The sequence below is a fragment of the Dendrobates tinctorius genome, unplaced genomic scaffold (genome assembly GCF_039654945.1).
Source record: "Dendrobates tinctorius isolate UK_male_01 unplaced genomic scaffold, ASM3965494v1 ptg000065l, whole genome shotgun sequence".
NCBI lineage: Eukaryota > Metazoa > Chordata > Amphibia > Anura > Dendrobatidae > Dendrobates > Dendrobates tinctorius.
Window position 1 is genome coordinate 3,974,137 of NW_027361733.1, and position 21,008 is coordinate 3,995,144.

General features: G+C 52.1%; 1 protein-coding gene across 1 annotated transcript in view; it reads right to left on the reverse strand.

Annotated features, from left to right (window-relative positions):
• The window catches only part of ARFGEF2 (ARF guanine nucleotide exchange factor 2), a 124,974-nt gene that overhangs the window by 102,300 nt on the left and 1,666 nt on the right, over nt 1-21,008 (reverse strand). The window contains exons 2-11 of the mRNA XM_073580533.1: nt 7,964-7,994; nt 7,751-7,874; nt 7,386-7,532; nt 6,939-7,118; nt 6,493-6,658; nt 5,491-5,787; nt 5,195-5,322; nt 4,950-5,083; nt 4,423-4,657; nt 4,223-4,322 (exon numbers count right to left, since the gene is read on the reverse strand). Of these exons, the coding sequence (XP_073436634.1) occupies nt 4,223-4,322; nt 4,423-4,657; nt 4,950-5,083; nt 5,195-5,322; nt 5,491-5,787; nt 6,493-6,658; nt 6,939-7,118; nt 7,386-7,532; nt 7,751-7,874; nt 7,964-7,994 (1,542 nt within the window). The remainder of the gene's footprint in view (nt 1-4,222; nt 4,323-4,422; nt 4,658-4,949; nt 5,084-5,194; nt 5,323-5,490; nt 5,788-6,492; nt 6,659-6,938; nt 7,119-7,385; nt 7,533-7,750; nt 7,875-7,963; nt 7,995-21,008) is intronic.

Below are 21,008 nucleotides of genomic sequence, written 5' to 3' on the forward strand. Positions count from 1 at the left end.
CTGTATATTTTCTACCCCCTTTATATGCAGTGCTGTGATGGATAACAGATGTTGTTCTGCTAGCTGGAAGAGTAGATCCGATATTTGCATGAGGCCCCGAGATCTCGTTCCCCCCTGGTGATTGATGTGGGCTACTACTGTCTGATTGTCCGTCATGACCCGGGTGTGGCGGCCCCGAAGTAAGGGAAGGAAATGTTTCACGGCTTTTTCCACTGCCCATAGTTCTTTTACATTTGAACTCTGATCCTTTTCTAGTGAGGACCAGGTCCCCTGTATTGAGTGGGATCTCAGGTGTGCTCCCCATCCTGTGGCACTCGCGTCTGTTGTAATGATGTCCTCGACTGGTTTTTGCCACGGGACACCGGCTGTTCGATTCTTTTCTACAGTCCACCAGAGCAGGGAATCTCTTACAGCCACTGAGAGACATAGTTTGCCTTCTAAATGCCCTTTTAATTGTTTCTGTGCTGACAGAATTTCCCACTGTAGTTGTCTTAAGTTGTACTGCGCCCATGCTACTGCGGGTATGCATGATATCAACGAGCCTAAAAGGGACATTGCGTTCCTCAGTGTCATATTTGGTTTTTGTATTGCTGTGCGAGCTAGGCCCCTTATCTTGATTACTTTGTTCTCTGGTAGGAGGCAGCGTTGTTGCTCGGAGTCCAATATCAACCCTAGGAAGGATTGCTCTTTTACTGGGGTTAACCTTGACTTGGGGATGTCTACTAGAGTTGCTATTACTTCTTTCACTTGATATGCGCAGTGGGACTCCGATCTCCCTATTACAAGAAAGTCGTCTAGGTATGGGACGATCACTATGTCCCTGGAACGAAGAAAAGACATTACTTCCGCCATCACTTTGGTGAATACTCTGGGGGCTGTAGACAGGTCAAACGGAAGGGCTGCGTATTGGTAGTGTTTCACCTGCCCCTGGACATAGAGCGCTACTCTTAAATATTTTTGATACTCCCGATGAATTGGGATGTGATAGTAGGCATCTTTTAAGTCTATCACTGCCATGAGGCAATGCTGGAACAGGATCTTTGTGGCCATGTTGATTGACTCCATTTTGAAGGAGCAATTGTCTACCCACTGATTGAGCCTCCTCAGGTTGACAATGGTTCTCCAAGAGCCATCTGGTTTTTGTATTAAGAAGAGGGGGGAGAACCCCCTTCCTTCTTCTTGCACTGGGACTTCCTGTAGGACTTGTTTCTCCACTAGTCCCAAGACTTCCGTCTCCAGGGCCAGCTGTTGCTCTTGGGCTTTCCTTCGGGGTGTCATTATGAAGGTACGCCTGGGCGGACGGATGAATTTTATTTTTAACCCGTTCTTTATTATGTTTAGGACCCATGTACTGGGGGAGATATTCGCCCAGGCGGAAAGGAAGAGAGAAAGCCTTCCCCCTACCTCCGGTCTGATGTCATTGGGGAGATTTTTTGGAGGAAGTGGAGGGCCCTTTAAATATATAGCCCGATCCTCTTCTTATCCCCTGCATGTTCCAAAATCTCTTCCTAGTTTTTTTCCGAAGAGGAATTGGCCATCACATGGAATGGAACATAACCCATGTTTTGATGGTAAATCTGCGGGACACCCTTTAAGCCACAGGGCTCGTCTTGCCGCATTTGACAGGCTTGCTGCTCTAGCTGACAATCTTGCGGAGTCTGCAGAGGAATCCGCTAGGAAAGCCGCTGCTCCGTGTACCAGTGTCAGATTAGACAGAATTTCGTCCCTAGGAACTCTATCCCTGATCTGGTCTTCTATTTGTTGTAGCCAGACCATGAGGGCACGAGCAGTACAAGAGCCAGCTATCGCTGGCTTTAATCCTCCTGCCGAAGCTTCCCAGATGTGCTTTAGGAAACCATCTGCTTTTTTATCAAGCGGGTCTTTCAATATGCCAGTCCTCTAATGGTAGAGATACCTTTTTTGAGGATTTGGCTACAGCCCCATCAATTTTTGGGACTTTTTCCCAGATCGCGGAATCCCTTTGTTCAAAAGGGTACCTCCTTTTTGATGTAGAAGGCAAGCTCCCTGACCTCTCCGGTTTTTTCCATTCCCTGTCAATTAGGGCCTTTATTTTCTCATTTACAGGGAAGGTGCGTTTTTTCCTTTCCTCCAGTCCTCCAAACATCATATCCTCTAACGATTTAGGAGTCTTTTCCTCCTTCAGGCCCATCGTAGCCCTAATAGCTTTGACCAGCTTTTCCACATCCTCTGTTGGGAAACATGGACGGCCGCCTATATCACTGTCCGAGGAGGATTCTGAGGACTAAGTAGAGGAAGAGGGGGTGGACGGGACAAGGATCTTTCCCGCCCCTTCTGCCCTGGCGAGGCCTCTGTATCAGAATCCCTTCTATGACCTCTTTTATTCTTCTTTTTAAGGGCTGCTTTTAGGGAACCTTTCACCTCATGTTGTATTAGCGCCTTAAGGGTAGTTACCAAATCAGGGGTTTCCTCCTGTATAGTTTTATTTATACAGTCAGCGCAGAGGTCTTTCTTCCACTGATCTGCCAGCGGGTGTTTACGTAGGGCGCATTCTCTATTTTTGGTTTTGCTGCTGGCCTTCCTCGACCCCTAGTGATCAAACAGAGAAAAATGGAACCCCGTTACCATAAGGGTGACATTCACGTAGATCACTCCCCACTGCTGTCAATTGGGTACTGATCTCGGAGGCTCCTCAGATGCACTTATGACGTTTCTTCTGGACGTCTCAGAGTCATGCCGATCGCGTTTACGATTGCCGCTCCCACCACTCGAGCGGCTGCTCCTGGTATGCTGGCGGCTCGGCCTGGCATCTGGCGAGAGCTCTTGCTGCTGCTGCTTCTGCTGCTCGTCTTGCCCCACTTCCATCATGAAGCTTTGGCATGAGTGCGTCTTCTGTGGTGATCTCCCTTATGTAAGGGAGATCCACTGCACTCTCCGCCTCCTCCGGTTACCCCCACAGCCCCTCCCCCCCGCCACGCCGCCGGGATCTTCTCTTGCCGGCCGGCGTTTTTTTCCTATGGGCGCCGCCATCTTGGATCCTGGCGCCGCCTCCCGACGTCATGCGGGCACGCCCCTTCCCAGCATGCTCTGCGTGTGACGTCAGAGGGGCGCGACCCGGAAGCGGCCGCTCCCTGACGCTGCGCTGTACTTCCCGGATGCGGCAGAGGGGGAGAGGGCGGCGTGGCAGCCACGGCAGAGCCCCAGGACACCAGGCCGTGCTGACTCTGCGCCCGCTCGGACGCTGAGCCCCCGGGGGGACCCGCGGACGGCGCTTCCCCCCTCCCGACACACAGCGCTCAGGAACCAGCCTGATCTTCCACGCCGGCATGAGAGAGGGGCAGGTACGTGATCTTCAGTGCATGGGTCCCTGTCAGGACAGGAAACCCAACTGAGGCGAGGGAGAGGTACCGCCCCCCTTTTATCTTCAGCAGGGTTCCTGTCCTGACTGGGCGGATCCCCTCTCTCGTGTGTGCCGTCATCGGAGACAGGAAAAAGTTACATGTGACGGTTTTTTGTGCGTCGTGTCTGCTATTTTCGACCGCGCATGTGCGGCCGAAACTCCGCCCCCTCCTCCCCGGACATTACAATGGGGCAGCGGATGCGTTGAAAAACTGCATCCGTTGCACCCGTTGTGCACAACTTTCACAACGTGCGACGGTACGTCGCCCCGACGCAGGGCGACGGCAGTGGTACGACGCTAGTGTTAAAGTAGCCTTACCCATGGAAATTAATGCGATGTTTATGTATTGCATGAATGTGAAGGGGCCTCCAGAGCAAATTAAAACGGTTGTCTCTTCTTGTTAAATGGGTAAATTTGCAAAGCCATTTTAAAAAGAAGCAAGTTTGCTATTTATTTCTTAGATATCCTTTCTGATCTCAAAAACAGACAAATGTTTAATTTTGTTTACTGCTCCTCGACTTGGTTACCAGCCACTGCTGCAGTCAGAGGTGGTCCGTTTAATAGGCAAAGGGTACGCTCTTGCAAGCACTGCTCTGAAGCAGGTTGGATCCGTCCAGCTTCAATCCCTATGTACTCTTCTGACGCTGCAGAGGCAAGAAGGGGCAAGAGGATGAAAGCGCACAATTTGGGTGAACGGAGCAACTAGGCCGCTCATCCAGTCAATCATTTGGAGAGTACCGCCCCCCATGGCTTGCAAGAAACAGAAGACAGGTGAGCTTCTGAACAGAAAACTCCTTTAAGCCCTTTGTAGTCGCAAGGTAGTTATTACCAATTATCCTTTACCTGCACAAATCCTCGTCAGGGTCTGGATCACCATCCATTTGTGCTCAAAGGAACTTGATGAAGTCTCTAATATGTTCAAAAATATTTCTTTGAAAAACACCTTTAAAAGGCAAAAAGGCAAAAGAAGAAAGAATTTAAAATAGGGAGGAGATCAACACCCTCCAAGCCAGAACAGGACGGCATGTGTAGCTGAAGCTTACCTCCACCTGCATTTTTAGATGCATCTTAAAATTAGACAGCAAGCTGAGGAATATGGCCAACGAGAGTTCAAAAACATCGGGCACAGAGGACACCCCGTTTTTCGATAAGGCTACACAGAGGTATTGCTTGATTGCATTGATGAACATTTCATGGGTCCTAAAGACGGGGCCGGCATTTTGCAATACTGACAGTAGGAGCTGGAGAGAGAGGATCTTAGAGCGGAGTTCATGGGACCTGCAAAACAAAAACAGTCACATGTACAGATCTAGAAAAAAACATTATATAATATGTATGGTACAAAGTAATACATGTCATATTTAAAGGGAGCAGTCAGATGCAATTGGTGTATAAGCAGTGGCTTTAATACAATTAGGAGGTTTGCACAGCTGCCAAGAAGATGGCACATTTTATTGAGCACTTCGTATGATGCGTACTGTTAGCACACACAGTGCTATCTAGGCCTAGAATCAAGTAAGGTCATGCTATGTGACATGGGACTGCCTCCCATTTAAGGCTGATCACTTACTTAGGGTCTGGCGGTCCATCTCCCAGAGGCTTCATGGACAGTTTACAGAGTGAGCGAAACACTAAGAAAGCATCTTTTTGTAGGATGCTTGTAAATCTAGCACCAGAGTGATGGCCAGGAAGGGAATCAGACTCCTGAATAAGGGAAACAGATCAAATGACACTGGATCCAGGAGATTGTGTCACAATCAAACCAAAAATGTTGTCTGGAAATCAATACTCAAAATACAGAAGGGGCTGCCATACCAGATTATCCATGGAAGACACGGACTGCCCGTCATCTGCTATCCCATTAGTGTGGATATTCTCAGGTGGTGGGAGATCAGCAGTTTCAGAGTCACAAGGTACACATTCTGTAACTTTCTCTTCAGGCTCTAAAGAAGGAAATCATAAAAGATAAGACAAACTATCAGGTCAGCAGTTTCGGTTATCTGTAAAATGTATCACTTCTAAAATGTCACCTTCATTATAACAACCCCCAAAATTCCTAGATATTGCATTACTAATGAAAATATCCCAGGAATTAACAAGGACCCTCATACCTTGAACATCAGATTCATTTGGCGGCTCCTGTGCTCTGTCCACCTGTGCTGGCACCTCATGCGCAGCATCCACATGTGCTGGCACCTCATGCGCAGCATCCACCTGTGCTGGCACCTCATGCGCAGCATCCACCTGTGCTGGCAGCTCCTGAGTCCCTTCCACATGTGCTGGGGTCTCCTTTGCAGTGTTTCTCTGTTCTGGCACCTCTTGCATAGCTTCTGCCTGAGCTGGCGCCTCCCGTACAACTTCCATCTGTGCTGGAACCTCCAGGGCCCCGTCTACCCGTGTAGGTGGCACTAGATTAAAGAAACCCACATGATAACTGCAGATGTTAATATCCTACTGGCACAATATATATTTAAAGTTACAACGGCGTTGCTTGATCACACACTTTGGGGCAGATTCATAAATTCCAGGTTAGCAAGTAAGTACACTCGTGATATACCAATCTTGATGGTGCACAAGAGGCGCCGGATTCAGTAAGACGTTCACGTCACTTACTGAATATGGCGCTTTTCCTGAGTGGCGCAAGTCTCTGTGCCAGAAATGCTACTCCATGGTAGTTTCGACATATTGGCCAGGTGGGGCCACACCCTTCCTGTCCATTACCCCGCTGTAGTAAATCCGGCTAAATTGAATCAAAGTGGCGTGAAGATTAAAAGAAGCCACATCATTTTTGTGCAACTTTGCGTTGCAACTTTTCAAAGATTTTATGTTACTTTTGTGGCACTAAGGTTTTGATGAATTGGCCCCTTCGTTTTTATTGGATGTGTTCTTCCTCCACCCTCAATGCCCTGGGTCACTTCTCCTGTCTTTGGGGCTCCTATTTACATCACTAATAGATACACGTTTTCTAAAATATTCTGCTTCAGACTGTGGCCTTGCAATGCTTTTACAAAACAGCCCTGGACAATAGACAATAGCTGCATCTCCTCCATATTGTGGGAGGTTCATTTGATTACAGCCACCGTTCTGGCTATAATAGAGCAAGTCCAACTCACTTCCGTCCTCTCTTTGATGGCTGCCATTGGTGACGCTGCCACTTGTAGGTGTTGGTGGAGCGCTCAGAGGATAGCTGCCTCTCCTGAATACAGTAGCTGGAGAGCCCATTAATTTGTGAGCAGCAGGAGAATAAAGCTTCTGTTTTGTATAATCTCGATCGTTGACCTATAAGAATACACAAAATACATCAGTAGGGATAATCACTTTCATGTAAATCTACAGAAAACTATAAACACACTGTTCATGTAAATGTAAAGAAAACTATAAACAAACTGTGCGGTTGTGAGGAGCACTGAATCAATACAGGTCACAATGGAGGGCCACAGTATCTAGCACTATAGAAGAGAGCCATGTTGTTAGAAATGAGCAGAATGTAATACTACATTGTGCAACCACACAGTTTTTCCACTTTTGTTAAAAATCCGGTGTCAGGTTAAGCTCTTACTGCCTGAGTTTCCATGCGGGTGAAGATGACATTCAACATTTGAGTCAACGTGGCCTTGGCAGTGGTCTGATTCACTAGGTTCTTGCTGGCAAGGTATATGTTGTAACATGTTCGCACGGTGTGCAGGACGGTGGCCTCATGGATCTCAACGTATGGAGAGGTGACTACAGTCAGGAGAGCCTGGATGGATAAGAACAACGGTTGTTATCAAGTGCAATGTCTCCAAGATTGTCCCAGCTTTGTCACGGGTGGGCTTCACCGCATTGCATAGATCAGACACGATGAGGAAGGGGATGTAATCCAACCAAATCCTTAACACCAAAAAAAAAAAAAAAATCAGGTTCTGGATTTTATTCTGCAAAAAGGATTCTAAAAAAAAGAAGAAAAAAAAAAATGGGACTATGACAGGCAGCACCCTTTTTCTTTTGGACAAGCTGAAATTCTCACCTTAATGATCTGAAGCTGCACCCCCTCATCTGTCTGGGGGCCCTGGAAACAATTGCAGATGGTGTCCACTATGCGATCAATGAGGCGTTTCCCGGCAATGCCTTTATCTGGAGCGTTGCCAGTTATATGACCGTAAGCAATTAGTTTCTACGAGATAGGAAAACAGCATAAAGCTAAATGTCAATAAGGAGCGCTACAGACATACACTACAATGCACAGAGACAGATATATACACAAAAAGAAAACATCTGGCCCATAGCTGGCCTAACCCAGAGATGTTACCCACGCCTGTGACCAGATTAGCTGCTGGTACTAGTTTTGCCCATCAGCTTTTCAGTGTCTGCCCGCCCGTGTGTGCTAAATACCTGCAAGCAGTCCAGGGACGTGCTGACCACCCGAGGAGACTTTAATTGACATGCCAACTCAAACGGAAGGAAATATCTATCGGCTTCGATGAATTTAGGTTTAAAGGGAGGAGTGGATTCATCCCTAAAATGAGTGGAAAGGAAATCAGTCTTAGAAAATAAAAAAACTGTTGCATGGGAGGAAGAGGCAGATGCTGTGCAGGTCACACTTACTTCTGCGGTTCCAATTCAGCTTTAAGTTCATCTGCAAAAACAGAAAAATAAAAGAAATGGTTAACAAGAAGCAACGTGAATGCAGGTCTGATATCATATTGTAACAGACAGAAGACATGTCACATTACTGTCCTCATCTGACCTGCTACACAAGCTGCAATAAATGAAGAGTGCACAGACATATTAGGCAGCCACAGAGCAGAATGTCCTCAGCCTGAAGACGGCCGCAGAGGATACATAGGAACAGTGCAATGACTGTCCTCATGATCCAGGTAGACACGTACTGCCATAAAAGTAGCACTAGGAAGCAGGGAGGACTAAGGGTGTCCACAATCGATAAAAGGGGTTATCCAGGACGTTGGAGTTTTTTGGTTAAGAACTTAACAGCAGGTAGCTGCTCACTACCTCCCTCTAACAAACTGTTCCTGCTCAGTCAGCGATTCTCAAGCTTCATTTGACCTCACATCAACAGAGCAGATCTTTCACTTCTGGGCTGCTCTGTCAACAAGGTCATTACTGCCAGCATCATGTTGACTGACAGTCAGCTCAGCCTAAAAAAAGAGACGAGATCGCTGTCAGAGTGACATCGGCGGTAACGCCCTATCGACAGAGCAGAGTGAAAAAGATTCTGCTCTGCTGATGTGACACCACCGGTAACAAGAGAATCGTTTACAGAAGAGATTCCATTCCGGGCCGGATCAGATCGATGCCAAGAAAAAAAAAAACGGACAATCATTTTAATGTTGGTTGAGCAGGGAGGTCTTCCTCTTTACCTTTAAGTTAATGTAGACGAGCAGGATTGAACTATTTTCCATATGTAACCACTTCCCGACAAAGTCCTACGTTACGAATCGGAAAACTGTTATACAGCTGGCACCTTTGTCAAACAAAAGCAGCGGAAACTAGCCCCAAACACTGCCCCTTACCCACTTACAAGAAAATGATCATTTTCCAACAGTGACATTTAAAACGCTTCGTTGCGTGTCCATGGGGTACAGATGGGTTACCATGACTATCACCGCCACTTGTACTTCCATGTTAACAGGAGATGACAATTCAGAAACTATGTAAAAAAAATGAAAAAGTTTGAATCACCCCCATCCCCAATATAAAAATAAAAAGACAAGGAAAACAAAAACATCTGATGTCACACTGTCCGTAAAAGTCCAATCTTTGAAAACAAACAGTGGGTACGGAAAGTATTCAGACCCCTTTAAATGTTAAACTCTCCAGACACTGGAGTAAGATTTCTAGCATAAGGAGCACAACTTGTCAAATGATCCAGATTTATGAAAAAGCTCCACTCACTTCAGAAGTGTTCGACTTTAGTACGCCCCTTCAACAAGACCAGTGTGAACAACACCATTCTTAATGAATCAGGCCCATTTTATGTACCACAAAATGGTATCAATTCGACAGCTTTTGGAGTTTTCACACAAGTTTCTACCAGCTGTGACAAAATGGGAAGCGCTGGGGCATGGGATGCCACAGAACGTCTAATTGATGACGAGCTGTGGCTATCCTTATGCCAGAAGTCTTACTCCAGTATCTGACTGGAATTTTCTGGTTTAGCGCACGCCACTTGTCAAAAGATCCAGATTTATGAAAAGGCTCCAGATGCGTCTGACTTCAGTACGCCCCTTCAACAAGACCAGTATGAACAACACCAGTCTTAATGAATCAGGCCCATTTTATGTACCACAAAATGGTATCAATTCAAACTACAACTTAACATGTGAAAGAGAGGGATTTTTGGTAGTCACTGTAAAGTCTCTTTCTTGGAGCCTTCATTGGGGGGACATGACACATATGTATGTGTATGCTGCTGTCGATGGGAGGCTGACACTAGGCAAAAAAGAAAAAAAAAAAAAAAAAAAAAAAGGAAAATAACTCCTCCCCAGCAGTATACACACACTGACAAGCACCAAGTACCTCAGTTAGTGTTAAAGCAGTAGGAGAAGCAACCAAAAACTCAACATATGTACCAACCCAACAACAAAAGCACGTAGGCCCAAAAGCGGTACAAACAGTTAGGGACGGTGCTGTGTCCCCCAATGAAGGCTCCAAGAAAGAGATTTTACAGTAAGTACCAAAAATCCCTCTTTCTTTATCGCTTCATTGGGAGACACAGGTAACCATGGGATGTCCCAAAGCAGTGCCAAGGGTGGGAACAGAAAGAATGCAAAGAAAAACAGACAGCCTGCAGCACCTTCCTTCCCAGGCCTGCATCAGACGAGGCACGGAGTATGAACCCTGTAAAACCTCGCAAAGGTGTGCAATGATGACCAGGTCACGGCTTTACAAATCTGTAAAGCCGAAGCCTAGTGACGAACTGCCCAGGAAACTCCCACCAACCGGATGGAGTGAGCCTTTACCACCGGAGGAAGCTGTTTTTCCTGAACGCAGTATGCCTCCAATATTGCCGAACGAATCCCAACGAGAAATAGTAGATTTGGAAGCCCCTTACGACAACCTTCAGAGATGACAAATAGGGCATCAGAGAGGTGAAAGGAAGCAGCCTTGAGAGATAGACTTGGATAGCTCTGACCAGACAACTTGTGGAGGGACTTCTCCAGGGGATGAACCAGAGAGGGACATAGAGAAGGAAGGACAATTTCTTCATTAACGTGAAATGAAGAAAACACCTTAGGCAAGGAAGGAAGGAACGGGTCTGAGAACTACCTTGTCCTGATAAGAAACGGAGAACAGCAGGACAATGCCGCTAACTCAGAAACTCTCCTGATGGACGTAATGGCGACTAAGAAGGCCACTTTCCATGACAAGAGAGTAGACGGAATGTCTTGAATAGGCTCAAAGGGAGCGCGCTGGAGTACGCCAAAGACAAGATTAAGATCTTGTCCTTGGCGTAGAAGGAGGTGCCAGTTGGCCGACTCCTTGAAGAAAAGTCTTTACCTGGGAATGAGAAGCCAGATTTCGTTGGAAAAGAATTGACAGAGAAGAAACTTGCCCCTTAAGAGTATTGAGTGATAGACCTGAGTCAAGGCCCGCTTGTAGAAAACCAAGGATGGAAGGAAGGGAAAAGAACATAGGGACCAAGTTGTTGTCCTCACACAACCGAAAGAAGGCCTTGCAGTATCTGTGGTAGTTACGCAAGGATGCTGGTCTTCTCGCCCTAATCATCGTCTGAATGACCTGATGGGAAAAACCAGCTTCCCATCCCTGAGAACTGCAGCCTCAACGGCCATGCCGTTAATGTCAGAGACTGTGAAGAGGGGGCCTTATGAGAGAAGATCTGGACGGTCCAAAAGCCTCCAGGGAACGTCCATGAGAATGTTCACCAGCTCCACGTACCAGGCCCGTCTTGGCCAGTTTGGAGCTACCAGACTTACGGGAATTCCTTCCACCGTTAACTTTTTCATGACTATCAGAATTAGGGGGAGAGGTGGAAAAAGATAAGTCAGCTGGAATTGGGACCACAGGATCACTAAGGCATCGCAACCGATGGCTAGCAGATCCCAAGATCTTGCTATGAACTGAGGAACCTTGTGGCTCATCCGAGACACCATCAGGTCAACATATGGTGTGCCCAATCTCTGGCATATTTGGTTGAAAACGGTGGGATTGAGAGACCACTCGCACGATGCGAGACCATGACGACCCAGAAAATCGTCTGCCCAATTTTCCACCCCTGGAATGTGTACGGCTGATTTGGCAGGAACGTGAAGCTCCACCTATCGCATAATCCTCGTTACCTCTGCCAACGCCTGTTTGCTACGAGTCCCTCCTTGATGGTTTATGAAAGCAACGGCAGTGGCGTTGTCCGATTGTACACGAACCGGCTGGCCTGCGAGAAGGCACTGTCAGCGACGATGAAAAATTGCAGTGATCTCCAGGAGATTGGAAGAGCGGCTTCTTGGGTATTCCAGCAACCCTGCACTGTGCGATGAAGAAAACCGCTCCCCAACCGAGGAGACTGGCATCGGTGGTGATAACCTGCCACCCGAGAGGAAGGAAGGCTTCCCTCATAGAACTAATGCTGATAGCATCCACCGGGTCAGGGACTGCCTCACCTTGAGGGGCAGTAGAACAGGCCGGTCCAGGGAAGCGGTCTTGTCCCAAGCAGACAAGAGGGCCAGCTGAAGAGGCGGGTATGGAACTGGGCAAAGGGCACTGCCTCCATGGCGGCAATCATCTTCCCCAGAACTCTCATGCAGGACCGTAGGGGGAGAGGGATTGGTCGCTATAGAGTGCCGATCCCAAGATAGAGATATAAAAACTTCTGCTTTGGAAGGAAGATACGGGCTTGGGCTGTATCAAACCTCACACCCAGAAACACCAGGTGCTGTGCTGGGGTCAGGGAGGACCTCATTCTGTAGACAATCCAGCCGAGACAGGCCAGAGCGTCCAAGGTGATCTGAAGACTCTGGTCGCAGTCTCGGCAAAACAGCCCCTTGACAAAAGATCATCCAAGTAAGGGATTATGAGAATCTCCTTGGAATGAAGGATGGCCATGACAGCTGCCATAACGTTCATGAATACTCTGGCAGAGGCCAGGCTGAAGGGAAGAGCTGTGACCTGCTAATGGTCCTCTGGGATCGCAAACCGTAGGAATCTCTGATGCGCAACACAAACAGGAACGTGACGATAAGCATCCTGAACGTCTACAGGGCAAAGAAATTCCCCTGGTTCCATGGCGGCGATTACCAAACATAGAGAACTCCATCCTGAAATGACAGATCCGAAGGTAACGGTTCAGTCGCTTGAGGTCCAAAAATCGGACGGCGCGATCCGTCTTTCTTTGGGACTAAGAAAAGACTGGAGTACAACCCTGAAAACCGTTCGTTCCGGGGAATGGGTACAATTACTCCTGTGCATAATAGGGAAGAGATGGCGGCCTCAAGAATCCCCGGGAGTCTCGGTGGGCGAGACAGAAAGGAATGTATTCGGGGGGGAGAATCGATTTTGTACCCGGACGTAATTATCTCTCTGACCCAGGCATCGTCGGCCACTAACAAACATGCGTCCCGGAAGAGAAGAAGCTGGCCTCCCGTCCTGGAAAGATTCCCAGGTGGGGGTAATCCGTCACGTTGAGGAGAACCTGTTGGAGTGAGACCCAGAGGGCTTGGAGGAGCGACCTTTTGGCCGCCAGTGAGGTGCAGGTTTGATGGACAGCTTCTTCCTTTCCCCTTGGGTGGAAGAGTGGTCTTGCTGGGAGGAAGTCCCAGAAGAAGAGACGGACCAAAAGGAACGAAAATGAAGCGACCCCTTCCTATAGAAGGGACACTTAGGTCTGGACTGGTGAAGAAAGGTGCTCTTCCCGGTGGTAGCATCCGAAATTATCTGATCCATTATGGACCCGAAAAGCCTAGAGCCTTAAAAGGCAAGGTTAGTGAGAGACTTTTTTGAGGGTGGATCTGCATTCCCTGCTTTCAGCCAGAGGATGCGGCATATAGCAATGATGTTGCTGTTTGCCCTGACGGAACAACTGGCCGCATCCAAAGAGGCGGTCAGAAAATATTTGCCGGCATGGGCAATCTGGTCTGCCAAATCTGCCATCTCATCCGGAGGATATGCTGCTAATATGCCCTGACGAAGCATTCTTGCCCAGACAGACATGGACTTTGCCATCCAGGTGGGGGCAAAGATGGGACAGAGGGAGGCGCTAGCAGCTTCAAATGCTGATTTAGCCATAGACTCAATATGCCTATCCGTAGCGCCCTTGAGGCACACCGACCGGCAGAGACAAGACTGTCTTGGAAGACACAAAACCGGCAGGTCCACAATAGGGGACTCTGCCCATCTACCACCGAGGTCTAGGCTAAAGGGATAAAGAATGTCTAGCTGCTTACTTCCCAGGAAGCGCTTTTCAGGGTGTTTCCAGTGTTTAGCTATAATTGCTTCAAGTTCCCGGTGATTTGGAAAAGTCCGGGAAGGACATTTAACCCGCTGGAAGGAAACGGAGTGCTCCTGAGTAGATGCCTCGTCCTTTAGATTCAGGGACTGGATAATTGCCAAGATAATGCTATTGACCATATCCTGTATTTTTGAGATCTGGTCAGAATCAGACTCATCCTAGAGAATGCAGAGGTGTGCGTGCCTGAAATGCCGGCCAGTGAGGGAAGATAAAGAACCACTCTGATTGGCCGAATCGCTGGGGGCGTATACCGGCAGGGAGATGAAGCTTCGTGATAAGAGCAAAAGTGTGGGAAGATACGGGCTGTAAAGCGGAGGGAGTGGCCAAGTCTGCAGCAAAGGGAAGCTCTTCTATTGGGCTGAAAAGGGCGCGCGATTCAAATGCGCCGTGGTGAGTGGACAGGGAAAGGCGGGTGGAGGCGTGGCAAGGAAGAAAGGAGGGAGGAGAGTGTCCTCTGAGTCTGAGGCCGGTCAGGAAAAAATGGCCCCCGCTATGCAGGGCTATACAGCAGTATAGCCGTCCGGCCCCATAACCGTGATGCTATGGCCGACGCTGTGCAAGACTACAGAATTATAGCTGCCCTGCTACCCGGACCTGTCGCGCTACGGGAAGGGGGGGGAATTACATACATACCTGCTGTATAGATGAGCCCCGGTCCGCTTCATCATTAAGGATGTCATCAGGGGCCCCCGGGTAGATGGGGGTCACTGGTATTGTAAATCCTCCTTCCCGCACAGTCAGAAGACAGCGTCAACCCCTTAAAAGAAGGTGGAAGGCCAACGCTGGTGACCACCATCTTCCTCCCAGCCCTCTCCGAGGATAGGGGTGGGGAGGGGAAAAGGCTAGGACTGGCCACTAGGAACCACCCTGAAACACCCATGAAGGTGACAGGGGATTAAGTCCTGCCTGCGGTTCCGAGAGTGGGCGATGTGGGTGACACCACACTGCTCTCTCGGTCGCATAGGTGAGAAATTACATCCTGTTACCCTAATGAAGAAGGACCTGAAAGACAAAGAGAAAAGATTAATAAACAAACAACAAGAAACCTGAAAAGGAAAATACAGATCTGGGATCAGATCCAGGTCCCCCTCCTACAGACACTAAGCTTAAACTGAGGTACTTGGTGCTTGTCAGTGGGTGTATACTGCTGAGGAGCTATTTTACTTTTTTTGCCTAGTGTCAGCCTCAGCCTCCTAGCGACAGCAGCATACACCCATGGTTACCTGTGTCCCCCAATGAAGCGATAAAGAAACAAGTCCTCTCACATCTCAGAAATCGCCAATAGTCTCTTCAGAGAGGAAGAGGACTCGAACATTAGCGCCAATTATTAAACGTAGCAATCCTAAAAGTCAATATTGAGCCTTGCCACATGACTTGGGTAATAAGACACACATTTCGGGCTGTTTACCCCTTCTCAATGAAAAGCACAAGAACTGATTTGGGTGGGTGAGAGGCCTCTGAAATGGGATCTATATAAGTGGTGCTAGAATCCAAGAGGCTATTTGCATATTTAAATTTGCAGAGGAGCATTGCATGGCCTAGAAGTTTCTTTATGACGGCTTTGAACATTTCACAGACAGAAACGTTACCCCTTAAAACCTCAGGAACTGCCAACACAAACCCCTAAAAATGTATTCTTTAAACAAAGCCCAGATTTTTTACTTTTAACCACTAAAGTATAAAAAAAAAATTCATGGTTCCATGTCATTTTTACCTCAGCACAACGAAAGCGGTAAAAACAAGAAAATAACAGATTTTTTTTTTTATTTTCATGCCAGTAGAATTTTTTTTCCCATTTTAAGTACTTTATATGGTTAAATAAATGCTGTAGTTCAAAACCACAATTCATCCTTCCAAAAGAAGCGCCAATAGAGCTATTTCTACATAAAAAAAAAACAAATTTGAGTAGTCTCGGGGAGAGTTTGAAGAGCATCGAAATCTGCACAGATCACACGATGTTAAACGAGAAAAACAAAAATATGTCCGCTAGCCAAATGTGGTATTAATATGATATTGTAGGAGCAGTATCAGCACACACAGAAGCTCCTTGTGCAGCACTGTGTAAATAACCAAGCTGAGGATGGAAATCCAGCTGGGAAACAGCTAATAAAAGAGCAGCCTCAATAAGCCACAGCACAGAGCTGCCATTAAATTCAATTTTAAAAATACTAGGACATTTTCATGGTCTAGCTATCCTACAGTGATTAATGTGACGGAGTTAGCAAATCTGAGGAGGAGGCTCATTCTCCGCAAGTAGAAATAAGTGGATAACTTTGCACAACCCCGGCCCAGGTCAGCGCTCCTGGTCTAGTTAGAATGCGACCTGGTGTATGGAAATCGTATACTAGCAGGTCACAAGACCGATGGCTTATAGGGCCTGAGAATCCTGACAGCGTGCACAGTGAAAATTCGCAAGATCGTGAACATGAGGGTCAATATCAATGCTCAAATGTTATGCATGTCATCTGTCCCCTCACCCCGTACATCAGTCGCCCGTGCATGTGGCACGTCCCCGTCCTCCGCCTCCCCCCCGTGCATCTGTGGCACGTCCCCTCCTCCGCCTCCCCCCGTGCATCTGTGGCACGTCCCCTCCTCCGCCTCCCCCCGTGCATCTGTGGCACGTCCCCTCCTCCGCCTCCCCCCGTGCATCTGTGGCACGTCCCCTCCTCCGCCTCCCCCCGTGCATCTGTGGCACGTCCCCTCCTCCGCCTCCCACCGTGCATCTGTCCCACGTCCCCTCCTCCGCCCCCCACCGTGCATCTGTCCCACGTCCCCTCCTCCGCCCCTCCCCGTGCATCTGTTCCACGTCCCCTCCTCCGCCCCTCCCCGTGCATCTGTCCCACGTCCCCTCCTCCGCCCCTCCCCGTGCATCTGTCCCACGACCCCTCCTCCGCCCCTCCCCGTGCATCTGTCCCACGTCCCCTCCTCCGCCCCTCCCCGTGCATCTGTCCCACGTCCCCTCCTCCGCCCCTCCCCGTGCATCTGTCCCACGTCCCCCCCTCACGCATCTGTCCCACGTCCCCCCCTCACGCATCTGTCCCACGTCCCCCCCTCACGCATCTGTCCCACGTCCGCCCCTCACGCATCTGTCACACGTCCGCCCCTCACGCATCTGTCACACGTCCGCCCCTCACGCATCTGTCACACGTCCGCCCCTCACGCATCTGTCACACGTCCCCTCCTCCGCCCCTCACGCATCTGTCACACGTCCCCCCCTCACGCATCTGTCACACGTCCCCCCCTCACGCATCTGTCACACGTCCCCCCCTCACGCATCTGTCACACGTCCCCTCCTCCGCCTCTCACGCATCTGTCACACGTCCCCTCCTCCGCCTCTCACGCATCTGTCACACGTCCCCTCCTCCGCCTCTCACGCATCTGTCACACGTCCCCCCCTCACGCATCTGTCACACGTCCCCCCCTCACGCATCTGTCACACGTCCCCTCCTCCGCCCCTCACGCATCTGTCCCACGTCCCCTCCTCCTCCTCTCACGCATCTGTCCCACGTCCCCTCCTCCGCCTCTCACGCATCTGTCCCACGTCCCCTCCTCCGCCCCTCACGCATCTGTCACACGTCCCCTCCTCCGCCCCTCACGCATCTGTCCCACGTCCCCTCCTCCGCCCCTCACGCATCTGTCCCACGTCCCCTCCTCCTCCCCTCACGCATCTGTCCCACGTCCCCTCCTCCGCCCCTCACGCATCTGTCACACGTCCGCCCCTCACGCATCTGTCACACGTCCCCCCCCTCACGCATCTGTCACACGTCCCCCCCTCACGCATCTGTCACACGTCCCCCCCTCACGCATCTGTCACACGTCCGCCCCTCACGCATCTGTCACACGTCCCCCCCTCACGCATCTGTCACACGTCCCCCCCTCACGCATCTGTCACACGTCCCCCCCTCACGCATCTGTCACACGTCCCCCCCTCACGCATCTGTCACACGTCCCCCCCTCACGCATCTGTCACACGTCCCCCCCGCAAGATCGTGAACATGAGGGTCAATATCAATGCTCAAATGTTATGCATGTCATCTGTCCCCTCACCCCGTACATCAGTCGCCCGTGCATGTGGCACGTCCCCGTCCTCCGCCTCCCCCCATGCATCTGTGGCACGTCCCCTCCTCCGCCTCCCCCCGTGCATCTGTGGCACGTCCCCTCCTCCGCCTCCCCCCGTGCATCTGTGGCACGTCCCCTCCTCCGCCTCCCCCCGTGCATCTGTGGCACGTCCCCTCCTCCGCCTCCCACCGTGCATCTGTCCCACGTCCCCTCCTCCGCCCCTCCCCGTGCATCTGTCCCACGTCCCCTCCTCCGCCCCTCCCCGTGCATCTGTCCCACGTCCCCTCCTCCGCCCCTCCCCGTGCATCTGTCCCACGACCCCTCCTCCGCCCCTCCCCGTGCATCTGTCCCACGTCCCCTCCTCCGCCCCTCCCCGTGCATCTGTCCCACGTCCCCTCCTCCGCCCCTCCCCGTGCATCTGTCCCACGTCCCCCCCTCACGCATCTGTCCCACGTCCCCCCCTCACGCATCTGTCCCACGTCCCCCCCTCACGCATCTGTCACACGTCCGCCCCTCACGCATCTGTCACACGTCCGCCCCTCACGCATCTGTCACACATCCGCCCCTCACGCATCTGTCACACGTCCGCCCCTCACGCATCTGTCACACGTCCCCTCCTCCGCCCCTCACGCATCTGTCACACGTCCCCCCCTCACGCATCTGTCACACGTCCCCCCCTCACGCATCTGTCACACGTCCCCTCCTCCGCCTCTCACGCATCTGTCACACGTCCCCTCCTCCGCCTCTCACGCATCTGTCACACGTCCCCTCCTCCGCCTCTCACGCATCTGTCACACGTCCCCCCCTCACGCATCTGTCACACGTCCCCCCCTCACGCATCTGTCCCACGTCCCCCCCTCACGCATCTGTCCCACGTCCGCCCCTCACGCATCTGTCACACGTCCGCCCCTCACGCATCTGTCACACGTCCGCCCCTCACGCATCTGTCACACGTCCGCCCCTCACGCATCTGTCACACGTCCGCCCCTCACGCATCTGTCACACGTCCGCCCCTCACGCATCTGTCACACGTCCGCCCCTCACGCATCTGTCACACGTCCGCCCCTCACGCATCTGTCACACGTCCCCTCCTCCGCCCCTCACGCATCTGTCACACGTCCCCCCCTCACGCATCTGTCACACGTCCCCCCCTCACGCATCTGTCACACGTCCCCCCCTCACGCATCTGTCACACGTCCCCTCCTCCGCCTCTCACGCATCTGTCACACGTCCCCTCCTCCGCCTCTCACGCATCTGTCACACGTCCCCTCCTCCGCCTCTCACGCATCTGTCACACGTCCCCCCCTCACGCATCTGTCACACGTCCCCCCCTCACGCATCTGTCACACGTCCCCTCCTCCGCCTCTCACGCATCTGTCCCACGTCCCCTCCTCCTCCTCTCACGCATCTGTCCCACGTCCCCTCCTCCGCCTCTCACGCATCTGTCCCACGTCCCCTCCTCCGCCCCTCACGCATCTGTCACACGTCCCCTCCTCCGCCCCTCACGCATCTGTCCCACGTCCCCTCCTCCGCCCCTCACGCATCTGTCCCACGTCCCCTCCTCCTCCCCTCACGCATCTGTCCCACGTCCCCTCCTCCGCCCCTCACGCATCTGTCACACGTCCGCCCCTCACGCATCTGTCACACGTCCCCCCCCTCACGCATCTGTCACACGTCCCCCCCTCACGCATCTGTCACACGTCCCCCCCTCACGCATCTGTCACACGTCCGCCCCTCACGCATCTGTCACACGTCCGCCCCTCACGCATCTGTCACACGTCCGCCCCTCACGCATCTGTCACACGTCCGCCCCTCACGCATCTGTCACACGTCCGCCCCTCACGCATCTGTCACACGTCCCCCCCTCACGCATCTGTCACACATCCCCCCCTCACGCATCTGTCCCACGTCCCCTCCTCCGCCCCTCACGCATCTGTCCCACGTCCCCTCCTCCGCCCCTCACGCATCTGTCCCACGTCCCCTCCTCCGCCCCTCACGCATCTGTCCCACGTCCCCTCCTCCGCCCCTCACGCATCTGTCCCACGTCCCCTCCTCCGCACCTCACGCATCTGTCGCGCACGTCCCCTCCTCACGCATCTGTCGCGCACGTCCCCTCCTCACGCATCTGTCGCGCACGTCCCCTCCTCACGCATCTGTCGCGCACGTCCCCTCCTCACGCATCTGTCGCGCACGTCCCCTCCTCACGCATCTGTCGCGCACGTCCCCTCCTCACGCATCTGTCGCGCACGTCCCCTCCTCACGCATCTGTCGCGCACGTCCCCTCCTCACGCATCTGTCGCGCACGTCCCCTCCTCACGCATCTGTCGCGCACGTCCCCTCCTCACGCATCTGTCGCGCACGTCCCCTCCTCACGCATCTGTCGCGCACGTCCCCTCCTCACGCATCTGTCGCGCACGTCCCCTCCTCACGCATCTGTCGCGCACGTCCCCTCCTCACGCATCTGTCGCGCACGTCCCCTCCTCACCCATCTGTCGCGCACGTCCCCTCCTCCGCCCCTCACCCATCTGTCGCGCACGTCCCCTCCTCCGCCCCTCACCCATCTGTCGCGCACGTCCCCTCCTCCGCCCCTCACCCATCTGTCGCGCACGTCCCCTCCTCCGCCCCTCACCCATCTGTCGCGCACGTCCCTTCCTCCGCCCCTCACCCATCTGTCGCGCACGTCCCCTCCTCCGCCCCTCACCCATCTGTCGCGCACGTCCCCTCCTCCGCCCCTCACCCATCTGTCGCGCACGTCCCCTCCTCCGCCCCTCACCCATCTGTCGCGCACGTCCCCTCCTCCGCCCCTCACCCATCTGTCGCGCACGTCCCCTCCTCCGCCCCTCACCCATCTGTCGCGCACGTCCCCTCCTCCGCCCCTCACCCATCTGTCGCGCACGTCCCCTCCTCCGCCCCTCACCCATCTGTCGCGCACGTCCCCTCCTCCGCCCCTCACCCATCTGTCGCGCACGTCCCCTCCTCCGCCCCTCACCCATCTGTCGCGCACGTCCCCTCCTCCGCCCCTCACACATCTGTCACACGTCCCCTCCTCCGCCTCTCATACATGTCACACGTCCCCTCCTCCGCCCCTCACCCATCTGTCGCGCACGTCCC